Source organism: Pongo pygmaeus, chromosome 12 (genome assembly GCF_028885625.2).
Source record: "Pongo pygmaeus isolate AG05252 chromosome 12, NHGRI_mPonPyg2-v2.0_pri, whole genome shotgun sequence".
Lineage (NCBI taxonomy): Eukaryota > Metazoa > Chordata > Mammalia > Primates > Hominidae > Pongo > Pongo pygmaeus.
The window spans coordinates 55,946,212-55,965,414 of record NC_072385.2 but is presented as its reverse complement, the minus strand read 5'-3'; the positions used below and the strand labels follow the sequence as shown (position 1 = coordinate 55,965,414).

At 35.4% G+C, this 19,203-nt stretch overlaps 1 protein-coding gene across 2 annotated transcripts in view; it reads right to left on the bottom strand.

Annotated features, from left to right (window-relative positions):
• LRRTM4 (leucine rich repeat transmembrane neuronal 4) overlaps nucleotides 1-2,099 on the bottom strand; it is a 792,270-nt gene extending 790,171 nt beyond the window's left edge. Inside the window, exons 1-2 of one of the 2 annotated variants that reach the window (XM_054475745.2) lie at nucleotides 1,832-2,099; nucleotides 1,396-1,546 (exon numbers count right to left, since the gene is read on the bottom strand). In XM_054475745.2, coding sequence (XP_054331720.2) covers nucleotides 1,396-1,399 — 4 coding nt within the window. In that variant the 5' untranslated portion in view covers nucleotides 1,400-1,546; nucleotides 1,832-2,099. The remainder of the gene's footprint in view (nucleotides 1-1,395; nucleotides 1,547-1,831) is intronic. The other variant, XM_063648575.1, reaches the window with a different exon arrangement.
• Between the last annotated feature and the right edge of the window lie 17,104 nt (nucleotides 2,100-19,203).

The window sequence follows — 19,203 nt, the reverse complement described above, 5'->3', positions numbered from 1 at the left end:
TGTGACTTAGTAAACCTGGTACTTGTACGTCTTTCCCAGTTGAGCAAACAGGCTGTGATTTGGCAAAAGAGCTTCAGTAAGATGTCAAGGTAACCCAAGTTTGCCCTGCCTGAAATTGTGTACTTATTGCATAATAGGATCGCAATATGTGAGATCTGAAAAAACAGCATTGAGACTGGTATAGGCAGCCAATGAAGCATTGGATGAAGACTAATAACAGTACGAGGTGCTCTCAAGTTGTTAATAAGCATAGATTATAGCATACTGTGGCTCCCTGCCCAACGATACAGGAGCTAAGACATCTAAATACTCATAACAGAGAACACTCCAAAATTAAGACTATCAAAATTCTTATTATTTATCTAAAAAGCAAAATAATATTGTGTAGTATTACTTTGTCATTATTTTAAATAGAGTTGTTTTTGCAAATTTGAAGGATAAACAAGGAAAGAAGCAACCAACTACTATTTTTCTCTACATCACCCTGATCTGACTTTTTTCTCCCCTACCTCCATTAACTTCAGAAAGCCTGCAAAGTTACAATCTATTGGCACTTACACTGCACTTCCAAGTCATTGCATGTTAAGGTACTTCTTTCCTCTGTCAACAGTAGATTTATTATTTCTCAATGGAGAAAAAAAAAGAAACAACTACCATGTGTTGCAGTTTCTTTTTTTTTCCTTAAATTTTTAAATTTTTAACCAAGAGGCAATCAACCAAATCCCTAATCTAAAACCCATCTTCTCAAACGGTTAAGTTTTTCTTTTTTTTTTTTTTTTTTAATTTAAAACCCGATCTTGCTCTCTGTCCTCTTGCCAGCTACAGACTCATTGAAATACATTCCAGCTCTCCCAGACAGGAGAAAGGAGGGGGGGAAAAGCCAGTCACACTTGAAAAAATAAGACTGGCAAATGACTGCTGGAAATTCGGAAGCTGTGTTCAGGATCCAGCTTCAAAGATAAAACAAGCCCTTGTGCAACCTCTGATAAAGTAAGGACCCCACCCCTACATACACACAGCAAAGTGTTAATAGTCATCCTGACAGCTACCAGAAACACGAGCCTCGTTAATATTATCAAGAAATAGAAGCAAACACAGTATTTATCTCATTCTCAATTCCCAAGCTGTGCATACGCAGACAGTAGAAACAGTCTTAAAGATGTTTCTCTAGAGTCTGTTTAAGTTCGTGTTGTGCATTTATAGATTAAAATAAAAACACTGCAAAAAGGAAAATGATCTAAAAATATAATAGCAACTATAGTGAATCAACTGGCAAACTCAAAGGCTGCTGCTCTTTGCCTGTTTCCCCGTCTTTTATCTGCTAATGCCACGACTGAGGATAGGAAGCCAAGAGGATCAGCTTTGCTCAGAAGGAAACAACAAAAGTTCACTTACCCATCCTTTGTCATCCAAAAACGTTTCCCCCCTCTCTCAGCTTTCTTCTTATTTGGTCTGTTGTGCAGAAACCACCACCACCTTCATGACACAGTGCGGCTGTCATTCACACCATTCTGATCCCGCATGTGAGCTAGTAGCCCCATACAAACTTCCCCGAGAGGACAGGCAAAAAAAAAAAAAAATACATATCTATATATACATATATATATATAAAAAAATCAGCACAGGGTGGGATGGTTGGGGGGGGCAGGGAAAAGGAAGCCGTTGGGGGGATAGGGAGCGGGGAGGGCCTCTAGGCTCTGAGGACCATTGTGTAATTCACCAGAGACCCATCAGCAGTAATTGGCAATCTGTGCAAAAGAGCTACAGCCCATCTCGGAGGTAACCAACTTCTCTGTAAAAAGAGAGGAAAAAAAGAAAATCTTCAGAATACCTGGCATTCCTTATTGTGCTGGCTTTTGCCATTCCCAGATAAAGCAATTCATCCTCTGGATTTTCAGTTCTTGAATCAAGTAGGCCTCCTGTGCTGTATGAGACCCCAGTTTAAAAGCTATGCAGGCTAGGTTTATCCATTTAGCTGGTCAGGTTTAAAGTGTTTTGTAGCTGTGCTGAGAGGCAGCCCTTGTCTAATTCAGAAGGCTTTCCAGAGACTGATGATGCTCAGAGCTTGTTGGTGCTAATGCTTGAGTTTGTGATACACTGAGTGCCCTCCGCTGGAGAAAACAGATTGCACATTAAAGACGGGAACAAGTGAGCCTGTCAGTGGTGTGCAGCCTTCCCTTGCTCAGAAAGGGAAATTAAAGGCACAGAATCACTATTTTTTTTGTCTCCAATAATTTAAAAGGTTTATGCCAAGGAGTTCCTTTTAGTTATAGCAAATATTAAGTAAAATACAGCTTCTCTAAATGTTATGCAATTAATAGTTTTTCAAAGTTGCCATGACCTGAAATTTGTTTTTTCTGCACGTCACTGGAGATTTATCATCTTTTGCAAATGACAGAAATCGTTGAAATTTAAGTTTTATTCACTGTTGCTGTTGGTTTGTTTTATTTATTTACATTGTTTTAAACTAACCACTTATGGAAGCAATCTTACTCAAGGGAAAAATGCAATTTTAATCAATTTTAAACAGGTTACATTTAAAATGTTTAAGTCTGATTTTAAAATTCTCAACCTTTGACAATAAAATGCGTTTTACAATTTTGTGCATTTTATTGAACAGTCTAGAACATTACTTTCTAAAAGTTTACATTTTTAGTCTTAAAGCAGTTATAATCTATAGTATATTACCAAATGTGAAGGTAACTAAGAGATAAGAGTAGAATTCTAGCTTGACATTCTTAGTGCAGCCACTATCCTTAAATCATCTACATTTAGAATGCAAATCATTTCTTATGCAAATCACTTATTGTAATGTGCAATTCCAGAAAAACAAAAGCACTTGAGTTCTGCATTATCATGGTATTACTCTAAAATGTGCAGAATATCCTCAGAATTAGAGGGGATGACATGATAAAACATCTGATATATGTAATTTAAAAGGACCCACACACTTTCTTTAAGCTTGGACAGACGTTGAAAAACATGCATATAGTGCATCAACTCCATTTTTTCCTCATTTTTACTAGTTTATTCCATAATCCTCTGGCAGATAACAATTTTTAGAATAATCCAGGAGAATGAATCAATGTAATGCAGGGAGAGACTGCTAGGTAAGACTGCTAACCTAATTTAGCAGATGTGAGAAATTTAAATGAATTTTACATAAGAATTTAGAATTGCTGTGGATCATTGCAAATAGATATTTTTAGAAAGAGCCTTGGTTTTAGATTGTTTGCCAAAATATTAATAATTAAGGGGGCTTATCATATAAATAACACATATAATTTGACTCAGATTTATGAGTAGGCAGTTGCAAGCAATTGTCTCATTACTAAGATTTCTTGGGGAACAGAAAGGAATAATATGTCCCCCAAATATATTCCTTTTCCACTAACTGATACTTGAATTTCTATTTTAGAAATGTGTGCCTTTGGCTTAAGGCTTAATACCTATTAAAATGCAAATGCACGCCAAAAGAGGCAGGATTATTGTGGTTGCTGAAAATAAATATATCAATATAAATGTACACATACGATTTGTTCATAGTGGTGTAGTTTAATATAGAAACACAAAACCCACCCAAATATCAATGGTAGAGGATGAGTGAAGGGAAAATTAATATATTAATAAAATAGAACACATGCTGCCATTAAAATTAAAATAAAGGGTGATATTTGCTGATAGGAAATTAGACCACCATGTATAAAGTAAGGAAGGTGGGGCAGATAACTCAGATAGTTAAGGGCAGTGAAAGGGAGTCTATTACTGTAAATAGAGCAAAATAAAATATTCAGAGCAGATTTTCCTGGAAGATGGATTATAGGAGTATATTTGATTTTATCTTTTATTATAAAATTGTCTGTGTTTTCTAATTTTAAATATAATGAATATGTCATGTGTGATATTTATCTATCAATATACGTGTGTGTGTGTGTGTGTATAAATTTTTCTTTGTTTGAATTCAGAATATGAAAACAGCTTTGATACTATGTTGGGAAAACCCCAGGATATTCTCTACATCTATAGTGTAATAACTGGCACATCTATAGTGTAATAACTGGCTAAAATGCAAATTTTGTTCAAAGTACCAGGATCTAACAGGTGCTACCTTCCAAAGTACGTGCTAGATTGTATGCAGAATTTACAAAGAAAGTGGCCAAAAGTCTCTTGAACACATTGTAATGATATAAAGGGTAAAGAAAGTTGAAAAAAGTAGAGGATGTTGTGTGGAAGATTTGCTTGGAAGAAGCTGTTTTGGTATCATCTTTACACACACACACACCCTTCACCCAAGAAAAAGTGGTGGATTTGTTGGCTCCTCAGCCTAACTATAGTGATAGGTACTTCCACAGGCACCTTGAAGAGCTTGTTATGTGTTGCCAACAGTGAGCCTAGCAGAATGGGATGGTATCTGTTTTCTGTTGGTATATCCAGAGGATAAACAATGGGTTTTCCAGAGCAAAGGAAAGTTAATGTTGTGTTGAAATTGAATTTCATTTTCAGAGTTTGTCTGGATAAAAATAGGTACATGTGTTTTCCATGGAAGAGAGGAGGACTATGTGGGAGACAGAGTCAGTTTGGAGCTGTTTTAAATCCTGATGAGACCTCCCTTCCCACAATGGAAAGAGTCTGCGTGAGTGCATTGCCAAATCAGGCAAATAAACAGAAAACAAACAGAAACCAGTCAAGTGTGGACAGGCACCACATAAATCCAGATAAAAAGTATATTCTTTGTCTATTGTTGCTAATAGGGCTACTGAGGATCTATCAATGCATTCACAAAAAAAGAAATATGTTTCAACATCTCCCAGGCTCAGAGATAACAAATCCTTTTTACAGTAATACCAGTCAACCAAGATGTTTCCTGGGCAGTTCGAAACAGCAGTTAGGAAGTGTGGGAGGGGGTCAGCTTGAATGAGAGAAGTTGACTATACTTTCTCTTTTTTCCTAGGTAGCAGATAGCCCATTTGCACCTGGTCCTACTGGGTGACTGGGGGAAAATGCTTCCAATTTATATAAAGTACTGATCAACATGATGGATTTAATATTTTCATTTACCAACTTGAGACTTCACGTACTAAGAAGTTAATAATATTTCTTTGTTACCCCAAAGAGCATTTAGAGACCACAACTTGGATAACTTGAAATTGACAATGTTGAAAGTATTTACAACCTAGAAATTGTTACCAGCGGTGAATCTGTATCCAAATGGGTCTGCAGCAACCTCAGTTCTTGCCTCCTCAGAAGAAAGAATTCGACCTAGGAGGCTGAAGGGAGAAGTAGAGACCCAGGCAAGTCTTAGAGCAGGAATCAAACTTTATTAAAAAGCTTTAGAGCAGGAACAAAAGAAAGGAAAGTATACTTGGAAGAGGGCCAACTGGGCAACTTCAAAGACAAGTGCCGATTTGATGTTTTGACTTGGGATTTTATACGTTGCACACTTCTGGGGTCTTGTGTTACTTCTCTCCTGATTCTTCCCGTGAAGTGATCTGTCCACACGTGCAGTGGCCTGCTAGAACTTGGGAGGGGAACATGTGCAGTGTGTTTACTGGAGTTCTACGCATGGTTCCTTTTGGCTTTCTTCCCTTACTAGTAGAATGTTCCTAGAGGAAGGTCATACACCAGTTAAACACCGTCATTTTATCTCTTAATGTGCATGCTTGAACCAACTTACCCAACTTCCTGAGATTTTATCGGGAAGCTGCTGATCACCAGTTTCATGTGTTTTCCATCTACTGGGAGACGGCCCTTCCCTGGTGCTGGCTGTGACCAATTATTATTTTAGAGAGACAATTAGCAACTGCCTGACCATTACCTGATGGTCATCTGATATTCCTGGGTTGGGGAGGGGGGCCCTCTCCTGCCCTGTGCATGTCTGACTAGCTACCTACTGTAACAAAATTAGCAAAGGTTAAAAATTAAGGGTGATTGCCAGGCACAGTGGCTCACGCCTGTAATCTCAGCACTTTGGGAGGCCAAGGAGGGTGGATCACCTGAGGTAAGGAGTTTGAGACCAGCCTGGCCAACATGGTGAAACTCTGTCTCTAATAAAATATAAAAATTAGCCAGGCGTGGTGGTGGGTGCCTGTAATCCCAGCTACTCAGGAGGCTGAGGCAGAAGAATCACTTAAGCCTAGGAAATGGAGGTTGGACTGAGCCAACATTGCACCATTGCATCCAGCCTGGGCAACAAAAGTGAAACTCTGTCTCAAAAAAAAAAAAAAAAAAGTGTGATTTATTGTTTTGTTGTGTATCTAGACTTAAGAAAATGATACAGAAAATATTAATGATATAGATTAAATTTTAAAATGTACTGTGCCTGAAGCTATTTATTAGGTTGGTGCAAAAGTAATGACATTTTTAAAAACCTCAATTACTTTTGCACCAAACTAATAATTGTAAATTGCACAAAAATGAAAAAATTCTTCCAGTTTTTGAGAACTATCTTCTGATTGAACAAAAAAGTAACTCATGTCATTGATAAACAAGTGAAATTTCAATATACGTCTGTCTTGTTTCACTTTTGTCTTACTCATTAATTTAAAAAAATCAGACAATCCTCATGTTGGTATTACAGTTGGAAAACCAGTTGTTAAACATTTTTATCAGCATACCATTCTACCTAGAGTTAATAGATGTATTGCTCCAAAGGTGAACTTGTCTTAACAAATAAATGCTAGTGATGGACTGGATTTGAAGAATTCTTCTCTTTCTTACCCCAGACACAATTAAATGTTAAGAGAAAAAAAGACAACTAAATAAAACACTGCATGTGAGTAACATGAGGCTCCTTTCCAATTTTGACACTTCCTTGCTTACAATTTTTTGCTTATAAAACAATCCTACGATATCCAGACCATGGGAACACTGGAAATAAGAACATATCTGCATTTCTTATTGAAGGTTACAATAACATTTTGGTAGCACCGTATGTGATTTTTCTGTTTTGTACTACAACAGTTTGCACCTAGCACCATAGTGACAAATTGTAGATGCTCAACAAAATATTTTAAAATGGGTGAATGCATTAGTCAATTAATTACTCAACTAATCTTGCAACCACCAATGATTCAATAAATCAAGTAGTCAATTGCTATTATCACAAGTAATGTTGCCTTCAGTACCTTCAATACTTTATTTCTAAAATATTATTTCCCCAATTAAAAGATTAAAAGGCTATGTCAGTTAAGAAATTTAAAGTTTCAAGTAACAGAAATCTTAATTCAAACTGAATGAAAATTAAATGAAAAAAAAGTTTTAGCTCATGTAAATTAAAATTGCACAGTCAGATATAGCTTGATCCAGTAATTCAATGTATCACTGATATCCACTTCCCTCTGATCCGTTTCTCAGACCTAATGCCCAATGTGTTATTTCCATTCTGATTCTGGGTTTAAGATAGCTCCAGTCCTATGTATATTAATATTCAAGAAACAATAAATGTCTCATTGGCTCTAGTGGTACCTTTGGTTCACACCTGAATAACATTCTATGTTCAGAGAAATGAAACTCCCTGGGTGTTTTACTTACAGTTCATGGATTCTACCCTTGGGGTAGTTGTGGGAAACAGCTTCTAAGAAGACATGTGGACTGAAAATGGGAGGAATATATACGTGCGCAGCCCTCTCAGGGTCGTCATTAAAAAGCAGCTGCCCTGGTGCCTGCCAGAACACATCCTTCATCTAGGTGGAGACCAATGTAACTAATCTTTACCAATGGACTATGAGCAGAATTGATATGTATCACTTCTAAGGCAAGGTGGTTAGGAAAGTGGACCTATCTCCCCTTCCTTTGGGTAGAACCCAGGACTCTAAAGGCCTGTTAAACTAATAAACTTCAAGGAATCATTTATATTAGCAGTATAAATGAGATGACAGGTAAGGGTGGATGTTGGGAGCAAAAAAATATATATACACCATGCAAATAAAGCACAAACCAACCCAACATACAAATAAAAGCAACAAGCAAATCCAAAGAAAACAATATAACAACACACAGCAATTTCTCAATACCTTTCATTTGCTCTTGCTGTACCCTGCCATCAAGTCCATATGGTACCTATGTTTTCTTTATTCTCAATATTTAAACATCTCCCTACTCTTATTTACCAAATATTCCTAAACCTCTTAACTTGACTCTTTAACTGGTAAAGGAACATAGTTAACAGATCGTGTCTGCCCACACACACACACACACAATACCACCCAACAGGTTCTCCTCCTTCCAGCTGCCTAGACAGAGTCATTTTATCAAGACAGGGAAATTGTGATAGAAAAAGAGTAATTCACGCAGAGCCGGATGTACAGGAGACTGGAGTTTTATTGTTACTCAAATCAGTCTCCAAGAAAACTCGAGAATCAGGGTTTTTAAGGATAATTTGTTGGGTAAGGGGTTGGAAAGTGGGGAATGCTGATGGGTCAGGCCGGAGATGAAATCATAGGGAGTCAAGTCAAAGCTGTCCTCTTGCACTAAGTTCCTGGGTGGGGGCCACAAAACCAGATGAGCCAGTTTATCCACCTGGGTGGTGCCAGCTGATCCACTGAGTGCAGGGTCTGCAAAATATCTCAAACACTGATCTTAGGTTTTAAAAATACAACAGTAATGTTATCTCTAGGAGCAATTCGGAACATTTAGAATCTTGCAGCCTCCAGCTGCATGACTTCTACACCATAATTTCTAATCTTACAGCTAATTTGTTAGTCCTAAAAAGATATTCTAGTCCCCAGGCAGGAAGAGGATTTGTTTTGGAAAAGGGTTGTTACTGTCTTTATTTCAAAACTAAACTATAAACTAAATTCCTCCCAAAGTTAGTTTGGCCTGTGCCCAGGAATGAACAAGCACAGCTTGGAGTTTAGAAGCAAGTTGGAGTCAGTTAATTCAGATCTCTTTCACTGTAATAAGTGTCTCAGTTATTTTTGCAAAGGCGATTGCACACACACACACACCCATACACGTTGAAACCCACACTGTACAAGCACATGCTTAAAAATAATTTACTCTTCAAGACACATTTCAATTATGTACATAATTCAATTTTAACATGAAGCACCTGAAATCATGTTTTTCAAAATGAACTTCCATTTTTTCCTCTTCAATTTATCATAATTTAAAAGTACCTCATTTCTGATAGTAGTGATAATTGGTTGCTTAGCTTGTTAAAAATTTAAAGAAAAATAAAATTTTATTATATGAGTTCAGCTGCATTTAGGAATCTTGATGCCCATACTCCTAACCTTTAATCCAAATATGTACGTTAATAAAGATACTGATTATATTATTATGTAGTCACAGAAAATATTCTCTCTCATTTTCCCAACCAATGAACTAACTTATCATGTAAGAAAAATAAATTGATCATCTATGCTATTAATGAGAAGATAATGATAATGTGAAACATATCATAAATAGTCCACAAATTTCAATTAGTGTTATGGTAGATGGAAATTTGGAAATTAAACCAATAACAACAAAAAATGAATAGAATATTGGGAAAAGGGTCTTTGAAAATATTTTAATGGCCATTCATGTAAACTGATCGCATACATCCATAGAATGAATAAATTACCAAACTTTGTGGAACTGAATAGCAATGAACTAGGAAAAAATGAAAGAGGAAAATAAAGAAATACAGCAGAGAAAACAACAAGAAAATAATCTTAAGAGAGGTGGCTGCTTGGTTTAGTTGAAGTACTGCAAGAGGAAAAAAACGGATAATAGAAACAGACTCATAGATGATTCAATATTGGAGTTTTTAGACAAAGATTTTAAAATAACTGTTATTATGCTAAAACTAATAGATCTCAAGATGGGGGGATTTCTGTACGGAAGTAGAATCTGTATACAAGTATCAAATCAAAATTCCAAACCTATGAACATAATAATTGTAATCAATAACTTCACAAATAGATTTAAATGGAAACTGGGTAAAGCTGACAGAATATTATTTAATGAACTAGATAAAATAATAGAAAGTGACTTTTAGTTTAGTGGCTTTCATGTATAAGTATAAAAATATATATATATGTATATATATTTTAACATCACAGAAAGGAATACATTTTACTAAACTAATAGTAGTTCTCATGAAACAATACTTACTCTGATTATATTTCATTTAACTTTATTCAATAATATACTAATAGTATATTTAACTTCTCAGTGTATGTAGTATAAACATCATCTATATAAACATACAGCCAAACAAACTATAGTTAAGCTTAACAGACTTTTCAATATCTCACAAATAGAGCTATAAATAGAATTCAATGTTCAGTAACATCATGTTTTTTACATACCATGAGTTTTTTTATATTACAGCAAATACTGTCAATACCTGTTAGAAATTCCATTACCAAGTAGTAACTCTTGGTTCAAGCATTTATAATTATTGTTTGTCTTCAACGTTATCAATGTTTGTCTTCAGTGTTTATCAATCAATACAATATTTGCACCTGCCTATAACATGAAAATAGTTTTTATGATAAATGCCAAAATTGGAAAGCAAAATTGTACTAAATCAGTACAACCATGTAACAAAATTATACTCATACAGAGAAGGAGTAAAAGAAACATGGAAAAAATTATTGACTTGATGAATTGATAAGTTTTTTTTATCATTTCTCTATAGCTATATTTTTCTTTCTGCAATACAGAGGAATCAGAAGGATGGAAGATGATACCCAGAAGAATGTTGCTTCCTTTTAAATTATGAAAAATTAATTTCAGATATCATTATAAATCCAAGTTTCTGACTTCATTATAGAAAGGTCTGGAATATTTTGTAAATGATTTTAAACTAAATGTCTTTTCTGATTACATACACACATTCTATTAGCAGTCCATTAGATGGGGTCGATTGGTTAGAGTAAGTATTTTACATTCTAATCTTATTTTTGTATCTGAACCATGCTGGTGTACCCATTACACTTTACATCTCATGTTTATCTTCTATAAGAAAGAAGATTGTAACACAAATTTATATAGTAAAACTATTTTGAGAGTTGATTAAATAATGATTGAAAGACCTATACAATGATTAATGCTGCAACATTGCCAATAAGAGTTATGTTTATGCAACTGATAAAAAATACATTTAATAAGCTAGTCATATTATTCATTATTTTCTGAATATTCTCCTGACATATCCAGAAATTATATTTTGGTAAGTGTCATCATATTGCCATTGTTGATTAATTTTGGTCTTCTACAAGGTGTAACTTATAATATCTTTCACAAAAAAAAGTTTTATAATTACTTACTAGATAACTATATTCATTATCATCATACGATAGTGCCTATTTGTGCATGGTCCTCTGTGAAGTACTATCCAGAAAAGTTTCACTGAAATAGCCCAACAGGTATTTTTCATCTGCTAACCCACGAAACCTTAAATGACATTATTGATCAACATTTTTTCTCTTTCTGCTCCACTGGTACATTTTTTCAAATGAAAGCAAAATAGTGTATTAGAAAAAATGAAAGCTGAAGTAAAAAGGAAATAGGTTTGCATTCTAGTGCATGATTAGTAGCTTTTTCTCCCTCTGAAAAATATTTGTTGGGCATGGACTCTCATCAGTGATCAAAACAAAGACCCCTGTCTCTATGCTGCTTGATATAAAAAATGAAGTTAACCATTCCTCGCTCAATTTCCTTATTTGTAAATGGGAGATAATAGGATTATAGTATATGATTCTCAAGGTTGTTTTGACTGTTAAATGCATTTTAAATTCATATCAATATTTGTATTGACAGATATACCAATATTTTTGCATTTATTTAACACATCTTCAGTTTTTTCCTAATAGAGTCAGTAATATCTATCTAAGCCAGTTTGTAGGTAGTTTGTGTTTTTTGCTACCAACTTTTTACTCAAAGGAGAAAACAGGCTTTCAGTTTATTTAATGACTCTCATGGCTGGTGTGTTAGCAGGCCTGCTCAGGTCTTTTCATCATTTGTGTCCTATCACACTGGCACTATCACCCTTTGCAATATGTTATGATCCAGGCTTAACTGCCAGTAAAATGATATTAAGAACATCATAGATTCAATCATTTTTTTCTTCATCTCCAAACAAGGGCATCAATTACTTTAGATGCTAACAGTCTGATTAATTGCATACTCACTGAATTAGAGCAATAAATAGTCCATTATAAACATGTATAGATTTAAATGTAAAACCCAAAACTATAAAAACCCTGGAGGATAACCTAGGGAATACAATTCTGGACATGGAATGGGCAAAGATTTCATGAATAAAGTGCCAGAAGCAATTGTGACAAAAGCAAAAATTGACAAATTAAAATACAGAGCTTCTTCACAGCAAAAGAAACTGTCAAGAGTAAAGAGACCACCTTCAGGATGAGAGAAAAATTTCAAAAACTATGCATCTGACAAATGTCTAATATCCAGCATCTATAAGAAACTTAAACAAATTAATGAGAAGAAAAAACCATTAAAAATGGGCAAAGGAGATGAATAGACACTTTTCAAAAGCAGACATACATGCAGCTACAATCACGTGAAAACAAGCTCAACATCACTGATTATTAGAGAAATGCCAACAAAACCACAGTAAGATACCATCTCACATCAGTAAAAATGGCTATTATTCAAAAGTCAAAAAATAACAGATGCTGGAGGGGTTGTGGAGTAAAGGGAATGCTTATACACTGTTAGTGGGAGTGTAAATTAGTTCAATCATTGTGCAAAGCAGTGTGTTGGTTCCTCAAAGAGCTAAAAATAGAACTTCCATTTGACCCAGCAATCCCATTACTGGTCATATACCCAAAGCAATATAAATCATTCTGTCATAAAGACACATGTGCACATATGTTCATTGCAGCACTCTTCACAACAGCAAAGACATGGAATCAACCTAAATATCCATTAATGGCAGACTGGATAAAGAAAATTTGGCACATATAGACCATAGAATACTATGCAGCCATATAAAAGTATGATATTAGGTCCTTTGCAAGAACATTGATGGAGCTGGAGGCCATTATCCTTAGCAAACTAACTTAGGAATGGAAAACCAAATATTTATGTCCTTACTTATAGGTGGGAGCTAAATGATGAGAACACATGGGCATATAGTGGAGAACAACACACACTGGGGCCTACCTGAGGGTAGAGGTTGGCAGGAGGTGGAGGTTCAGGAAGAATACCAAATGGGTACCTGGCTTAATGCCTGGGTGACAAAATAATCTGTACAACAAACCCCCATGTCACAGATTTATCTGTATAACAAACATGCACATGTACCCCTAAACTTAAAAATAAAAGTTTAAAAAAACAAATAAGAAAAATACTGATTTCTCATATACATGTGTACATATGCACACACACAGTCACATACACATACACATTTATTTGATTGTCTTGTGCAACTTTTTACTTGCCACAGGTTACTGCTTATGAAAATATAGTCGTCTTTAAAACATTTTTTCAATAAAAATGTTCACATCTAACTTTTCTATAATGGGCCATTACTGTAAAGAAAAATCTCCAAAGAAATATTGATATTACTAGAAATTAAGAGAGGAAATGGAAGTGGCCTGCCACAGTGTGGTGAAATTCTAGAGTTCTAGAACTGTCCAGATGCCGGCTATGAATATGACTTTGGCCTACTTATTTAAAAATTTAGGGCTTCAGTTTTCACATCTATGTACAGCTCAAGTTTGTAAAATGTAATATATTTAATATAGGTAATGGTGATATTGAAGTAGGTATTAGTAGGAGATTAAAACATTTAGACTTGGAAACTTCTATGAGGGAATTAAAACTTATTTCTAGGGATCATTACTTATACTTCAAATTTAGATCAGAGGCTTTATTTCAGGAGGTGATATTGTCCAATTAGAGGGGAGGCAAAACAGACTGCCCACTCTGAGTAGGTAAGTACTTCACTTCTGCAACAGGAACACAAGAGCTTGTTGCAGAAGGCAAGTGGACTGGGAGACGTATGCTCTATACCTCAACACAGGAGCTAGAACCCCAAAGATGCCTTGCTGGATCTATTCAGATTACTACTGTAGGGCTCAGCCGATGTACAGCTGACAGAGGAAGAGCAACCTGTCATCTGCTTGTGACAGACTACGTAATCAGAATTGATAGGAATCATCATAATACAAGCAACAACTAACATCTATTTAGTGCTTACTCTATGACAGTCACCGCTCCAAAAATAGACTAGATGTTAGTGTATTTTTTCAAACATATGTGACACATACTATTACTATTTTCATTTTACAGATGAGGAAACTGACACATGAACTTTTATATAAATGTTTGAAGAATATGCAGCTAATATTTGGTGAAACCAGTGTTAGAACCCAGGCAGCTAGACTCCAGAGCTCACACCCTTAGTCACTAGGATGGCCCATCGAAGGCTGGCCCAGATCAGTTGCTCCTGAGCATGTGGGGGAACACAAGTAGGAATATAAGTCCCCTTCAGTGCTGGAGGTAGATTCAGTCCTGCCCAGGTTGATTTTTATATTAAATTAAGTCATATGGACAATGACTAACCTGCAGAACTAAGTTAGGCAATGAACTCCCTCTGAATAAAGAAAAGTGTGGGAGCTGTAACTTCTGAGCATCCTCCCTCTGACACAGAGTTTGTGTGGGCTGAGACCAGACTGGTCTCCAGCAGGGGGACAATGGAGAATGCTGAGCTGCTCCAAGAATAACTGTGTCTCCACGTAAAGGGAAGGATGGTATCGTTCATATAAAAACTAAACCTAATGATAGAAGACAGATAGGTAGAAGGCTGCTGGGCTGAGGGTTACCAGACCTTTCACTATATATATATAGATATATGTATATCTATCTATCTACGTGCACACACACACACACACACACACACATATATATATAGAAAGAGATTATATATATATGTATAATGAACATATGTGTTTTGGTGTGGGTGTGGGCGTGGGTGGGTGTGTATAGATTAGATATAATTTTTTAACCAAGCAATTGACATATCATTGATCATAAAATGGACTAGGAAAGGCGAGAATGTGTTTCTCCATGACAAGACGTTTACTGAGTATCTACTATTGTATCAGAATGGTATTAGAAATGAAACAACAAATAATTATGATATATATCTAATTTTCAAGGAGTTCTGTCTTTCTAAAGGGAATAATTTATATATTTTAAAATTTAGATTAAGATCATACTAAAAATCTACATTCTATGACAAAGGAGTGTGATAGACTGAGTTTTGAAAGTGTAGAATATGAATGCGGTGAATTATTCCTTTGGCTCTTGCAACTTTTGACAGAGAGCAAATTTGTAAGGCTGGAAGCCATTTGTCTGTCAACAGAAATGTCAGCAAAATTCTCATAATGCAAGTCTTCTTAGGCTGCATAAGAATTCAATCCTTGTGTACACTCTTCTTTTAGGCCAAATTTTCATTAAGTTAATCATAATATAGATGATATGCCTGAGTTGTAATTTGTTAAATTTTTATTCAATATTAACTTTTCATTTGAGTCATGAGCAAGTCTTTGAGTTTGACTATTTTTTATATAAACATAGAACCATAATTTTACAACTACATACATCTCACATGATGCATACAGATGTATAATTATATAATCCTACAAAAAGGAGGCATTATTTAAATAACTCAAATCATTCATTGTTTCAGAAATCCATATTTATGAAAATATTGCTGAATTAAGCATTATTTCTTGACTTAATATTATAGCTGGTTTTTGTGAACATAACCAATATATAAAACCCATGGGCTGGGCGTGGTGGCTCAAGCCTGTACTCCCAGCACTTTGGGAGGCCGAGGCAGGTGGATCACGAGGTCAGGAGATTGAAAACATCCTGGCTAATATGGTGAAACCCTGTCTCTACTAAAAATATAAAAAATTAGCCGGGTATGATGGCACACACCTGTAATCCCAGCTACTTGGGAGGCTGAGGCAAGATAATCCCTTGAAACAGGGAGGCGGCAGTGAGCTGAGATCGCGCCACTGCACTCCAGCCTGGGCAACAGAGCAAGGCTCCATCTCAAAAACAACAACAACAGCAACAACAACAACAAAACCCATGGATAAATTTCAGAGTAAAAGGGTGCTTGAGTAATAAAGAAACAATATGTTCAATATTTCCATCACATAACAAAATTGTGTATTATCAGTATTCTGTTTTTGCCTCAAAGACCTGCACACAAGACATCATTTCTACTTGGTATGATTCAGGAAACTGTTCCTTGGAGAAAATGTTGGAGCTAATGAAGCTTATTTTATTATTGATTTGAGACTTGTGGTTGATTGACTTGTTAACGTAATAAGTTACTTGACTAAATGCAACACTTAAATGAAACACTCTTTCTTGAAACAGCCTTCGCCAATGATGTCAAAGCAGTTTGATTTGCTTTCAAAGGAAATTCTGAGTTCAGTGTTTAAAGTTATCAGTGCAAGATTTTTAAATCTGGGAGCTACTGGCATTTTAGACCAGGAAATTATTTTTGTGAGGGATGTTCTGTACATTATAGCATATTTAGCAGCATCCCTGGTCTCTATTCACTATATACCAGTAACAACAATCCACTCAAGGTATGACATCCTAAAATGCCTACAAATATTACTTAATGTTCCCTGGAGTTAAAATATACCTCCCATCCTTTTTAAGTAGGACTATTACTTGAGGGCTAAGGGAATTCAGAGATCACAAATCAAGGGCAGATCTAAGCACAAGAATTTTTCTAGAAAGGTCTTGAGTTATAGAAAGCACATTCAATATGAACTAAATTGAAAATATGAATTCTGTGTTTTATTGTGTTAAAATTATTAAAAGACTTAATGATTAATAATGTATATATATATTTTAAAGTGAATCCACTTCAAGATGGAAATAATTTACTTAATGTAAATTAAGATCATCTAAGTTTCCAAATTAAGAAAATATAATGTTTGAAATCATTACTGTTCTTGACAGTTTCTTTTGGTCCTAAAATATCTGGCCCTGAAAGTCTATCTTCTAAAATTTTCAAATTGAAGACTAGTATAATTTTGTTTCTGAAAATGATTGATCTTTTCAAAATGAGTTATTTTATACATGATTTTACCAATAGTGGCATTCTCCAATTAACAAGCATTTTACACTGAAGGTTAATTGAGGAAAAATATATCTTAAGTAAGAGAGACATTATTTGGACCTCTTAAAGAAAACATGTTTTAAAAACATGTACTTAAAAGATGGTGGCTGCTAAATTAATTGTTAGACTTATCTAATCATTGCATGAAACTCAGAAAACACGGCACTATGACAAAGCAATTAGAAACATAGTTTTACTAATATAATTTTTAATTAAATATTATCTTTAAATAAACATGACATTAAAAATACTTGCATTCACTAGAACTAGCTCCATTCTTTTCCTATACAGTAGAAATTATCATTTATATTAAAGATCACCCTAGAGTTAGTTAATTGTGTCTAGAGTGCAATAAATATAATTCAAACTTGCAAATTCTTAATAAATCTAAACTCTATAATTTGTGTCAGCCTCAGAACAATTCAACAGTCTTAAAAGTCCCTGTCCTTATTTCTAATGTTATTAAGGAGGAAACATATGCAATATGCTATATCCAATTACTAAATTAATATGTGCTCATTTATGCTGTAGAGTTGAAGGTGAAACTTCTGGCATTTCTGGAAGCCAAGATATGTCAATTCTTAAATCAAGGCAAGATTTACTAAACATGTCTGTGGTGGACCACAGACCCTCTTACAAGTTTCACACTGTTCTTCCTCAGTGATGCCTTAGATTTCTATAAATAAAACTGCTTTGAAAAGCAGTAGAATATTACAACCACATCAAGACACTCAAGGGGTTTCACAGACAAAATATTCACACAATGCCAGAGGATATTTTCTGTGGGGGACACTGACAAATGACTTATCACACCATTCATTCACCATGAGAAGCTAAACCTTAAAGCTACCCATATAGATTTTCAAGTTGAGATTAACAGGTAGGAAAATAATAAATATGTCATGTGGTCTCGATTACTATATAAAAATGTTTTTTTCTGAAATGTTTTTATTCTCACTGGATTTTAAGTCCTTGAAAGGTTTGTTTTAGGCTTTTATCTAAAGCTAAAAGCCATTTAACAACCAGTTGTCCCTTGAGAAATGAAAAACTCCCATTTATGTATAGCTGGTGCTCCTGTTGTGGCTGTATCAGTCTCTTCATTGTAAAAGTTATGGCTACCATATTGGCTCTAATGTGCGCATATAATGTTTCTTTCAGTAATACTAGATTAGACTGCATTTCTCCTGAAAATTATTCTGTGTTTTAGGAAGATCTGTGGCCAGGTAGCTAACCACAGGGTATCTGATCCACAGCCCAGAGGAGAGGAAGAAGGACATTGGTAGAGTTTAGATTTGTGTCCTCGCCCAAATCCCATGTTAAATTGTAATCCCCAATGTTGGAGGAGGAGGGACCTGGTGGGAGGTGATTGGATCATGGAGTGGATTTTCCCCTTGCTGTTCTGGTGTTAGTGAGTGAGTTCTCAAAAGATCTGGTTGGTTAAAAGTGTGTAGCACCTCCCACTTCTCTCTCTTCCTCCTGTTTCAGCCATGTAGGACATGCCTGTTTTCCTTTCACTTTCTGCCATGATTGTAAGTTTTCTGAGGCCTCCCCAGCCGTGCTTTCTGTACAGACTGTGGAACCATGAGCCAATTAAACCTATTTTCTTTATAAATTACCCAGTCTCAGGTAATTGATTTATAGGAATGTAAGAATGAACTAATAAGAACATTGGCACCAGGAGTGGGGCATTGATATATGGATACCTATAAGTGTGGAAGCAACTTTGCAACTGGGTAACAGTAGAAGATTGGAACAGTTTGGAGGGCTCAGAAGAAGAAAAAAGATGAGGGAAAGTTTGGAACTTCCTAGAGACTTGTTAAATTGTTGTGACCAAAATGCTGATTGTGATACAGGCAATGAAGTCCAGGCCAAGGTGGTCTCAGATGGAGATGAGAAACTCATTGGAACTGAAACAAAGGTTACTTTTGTTATGCGTTAGCAAAGAGGTTGTAGTCATTGTGCTCCTGCTCTAGAGATCTGTAGAACTTTGAACTTGAAAGTAATGATTTAGGGCATCTGGTGGAATACACTTCTAAGTAGAAAGACATTCAAGATGTGTCCTGGCTGCTTCTAGCAGCCTATACTTA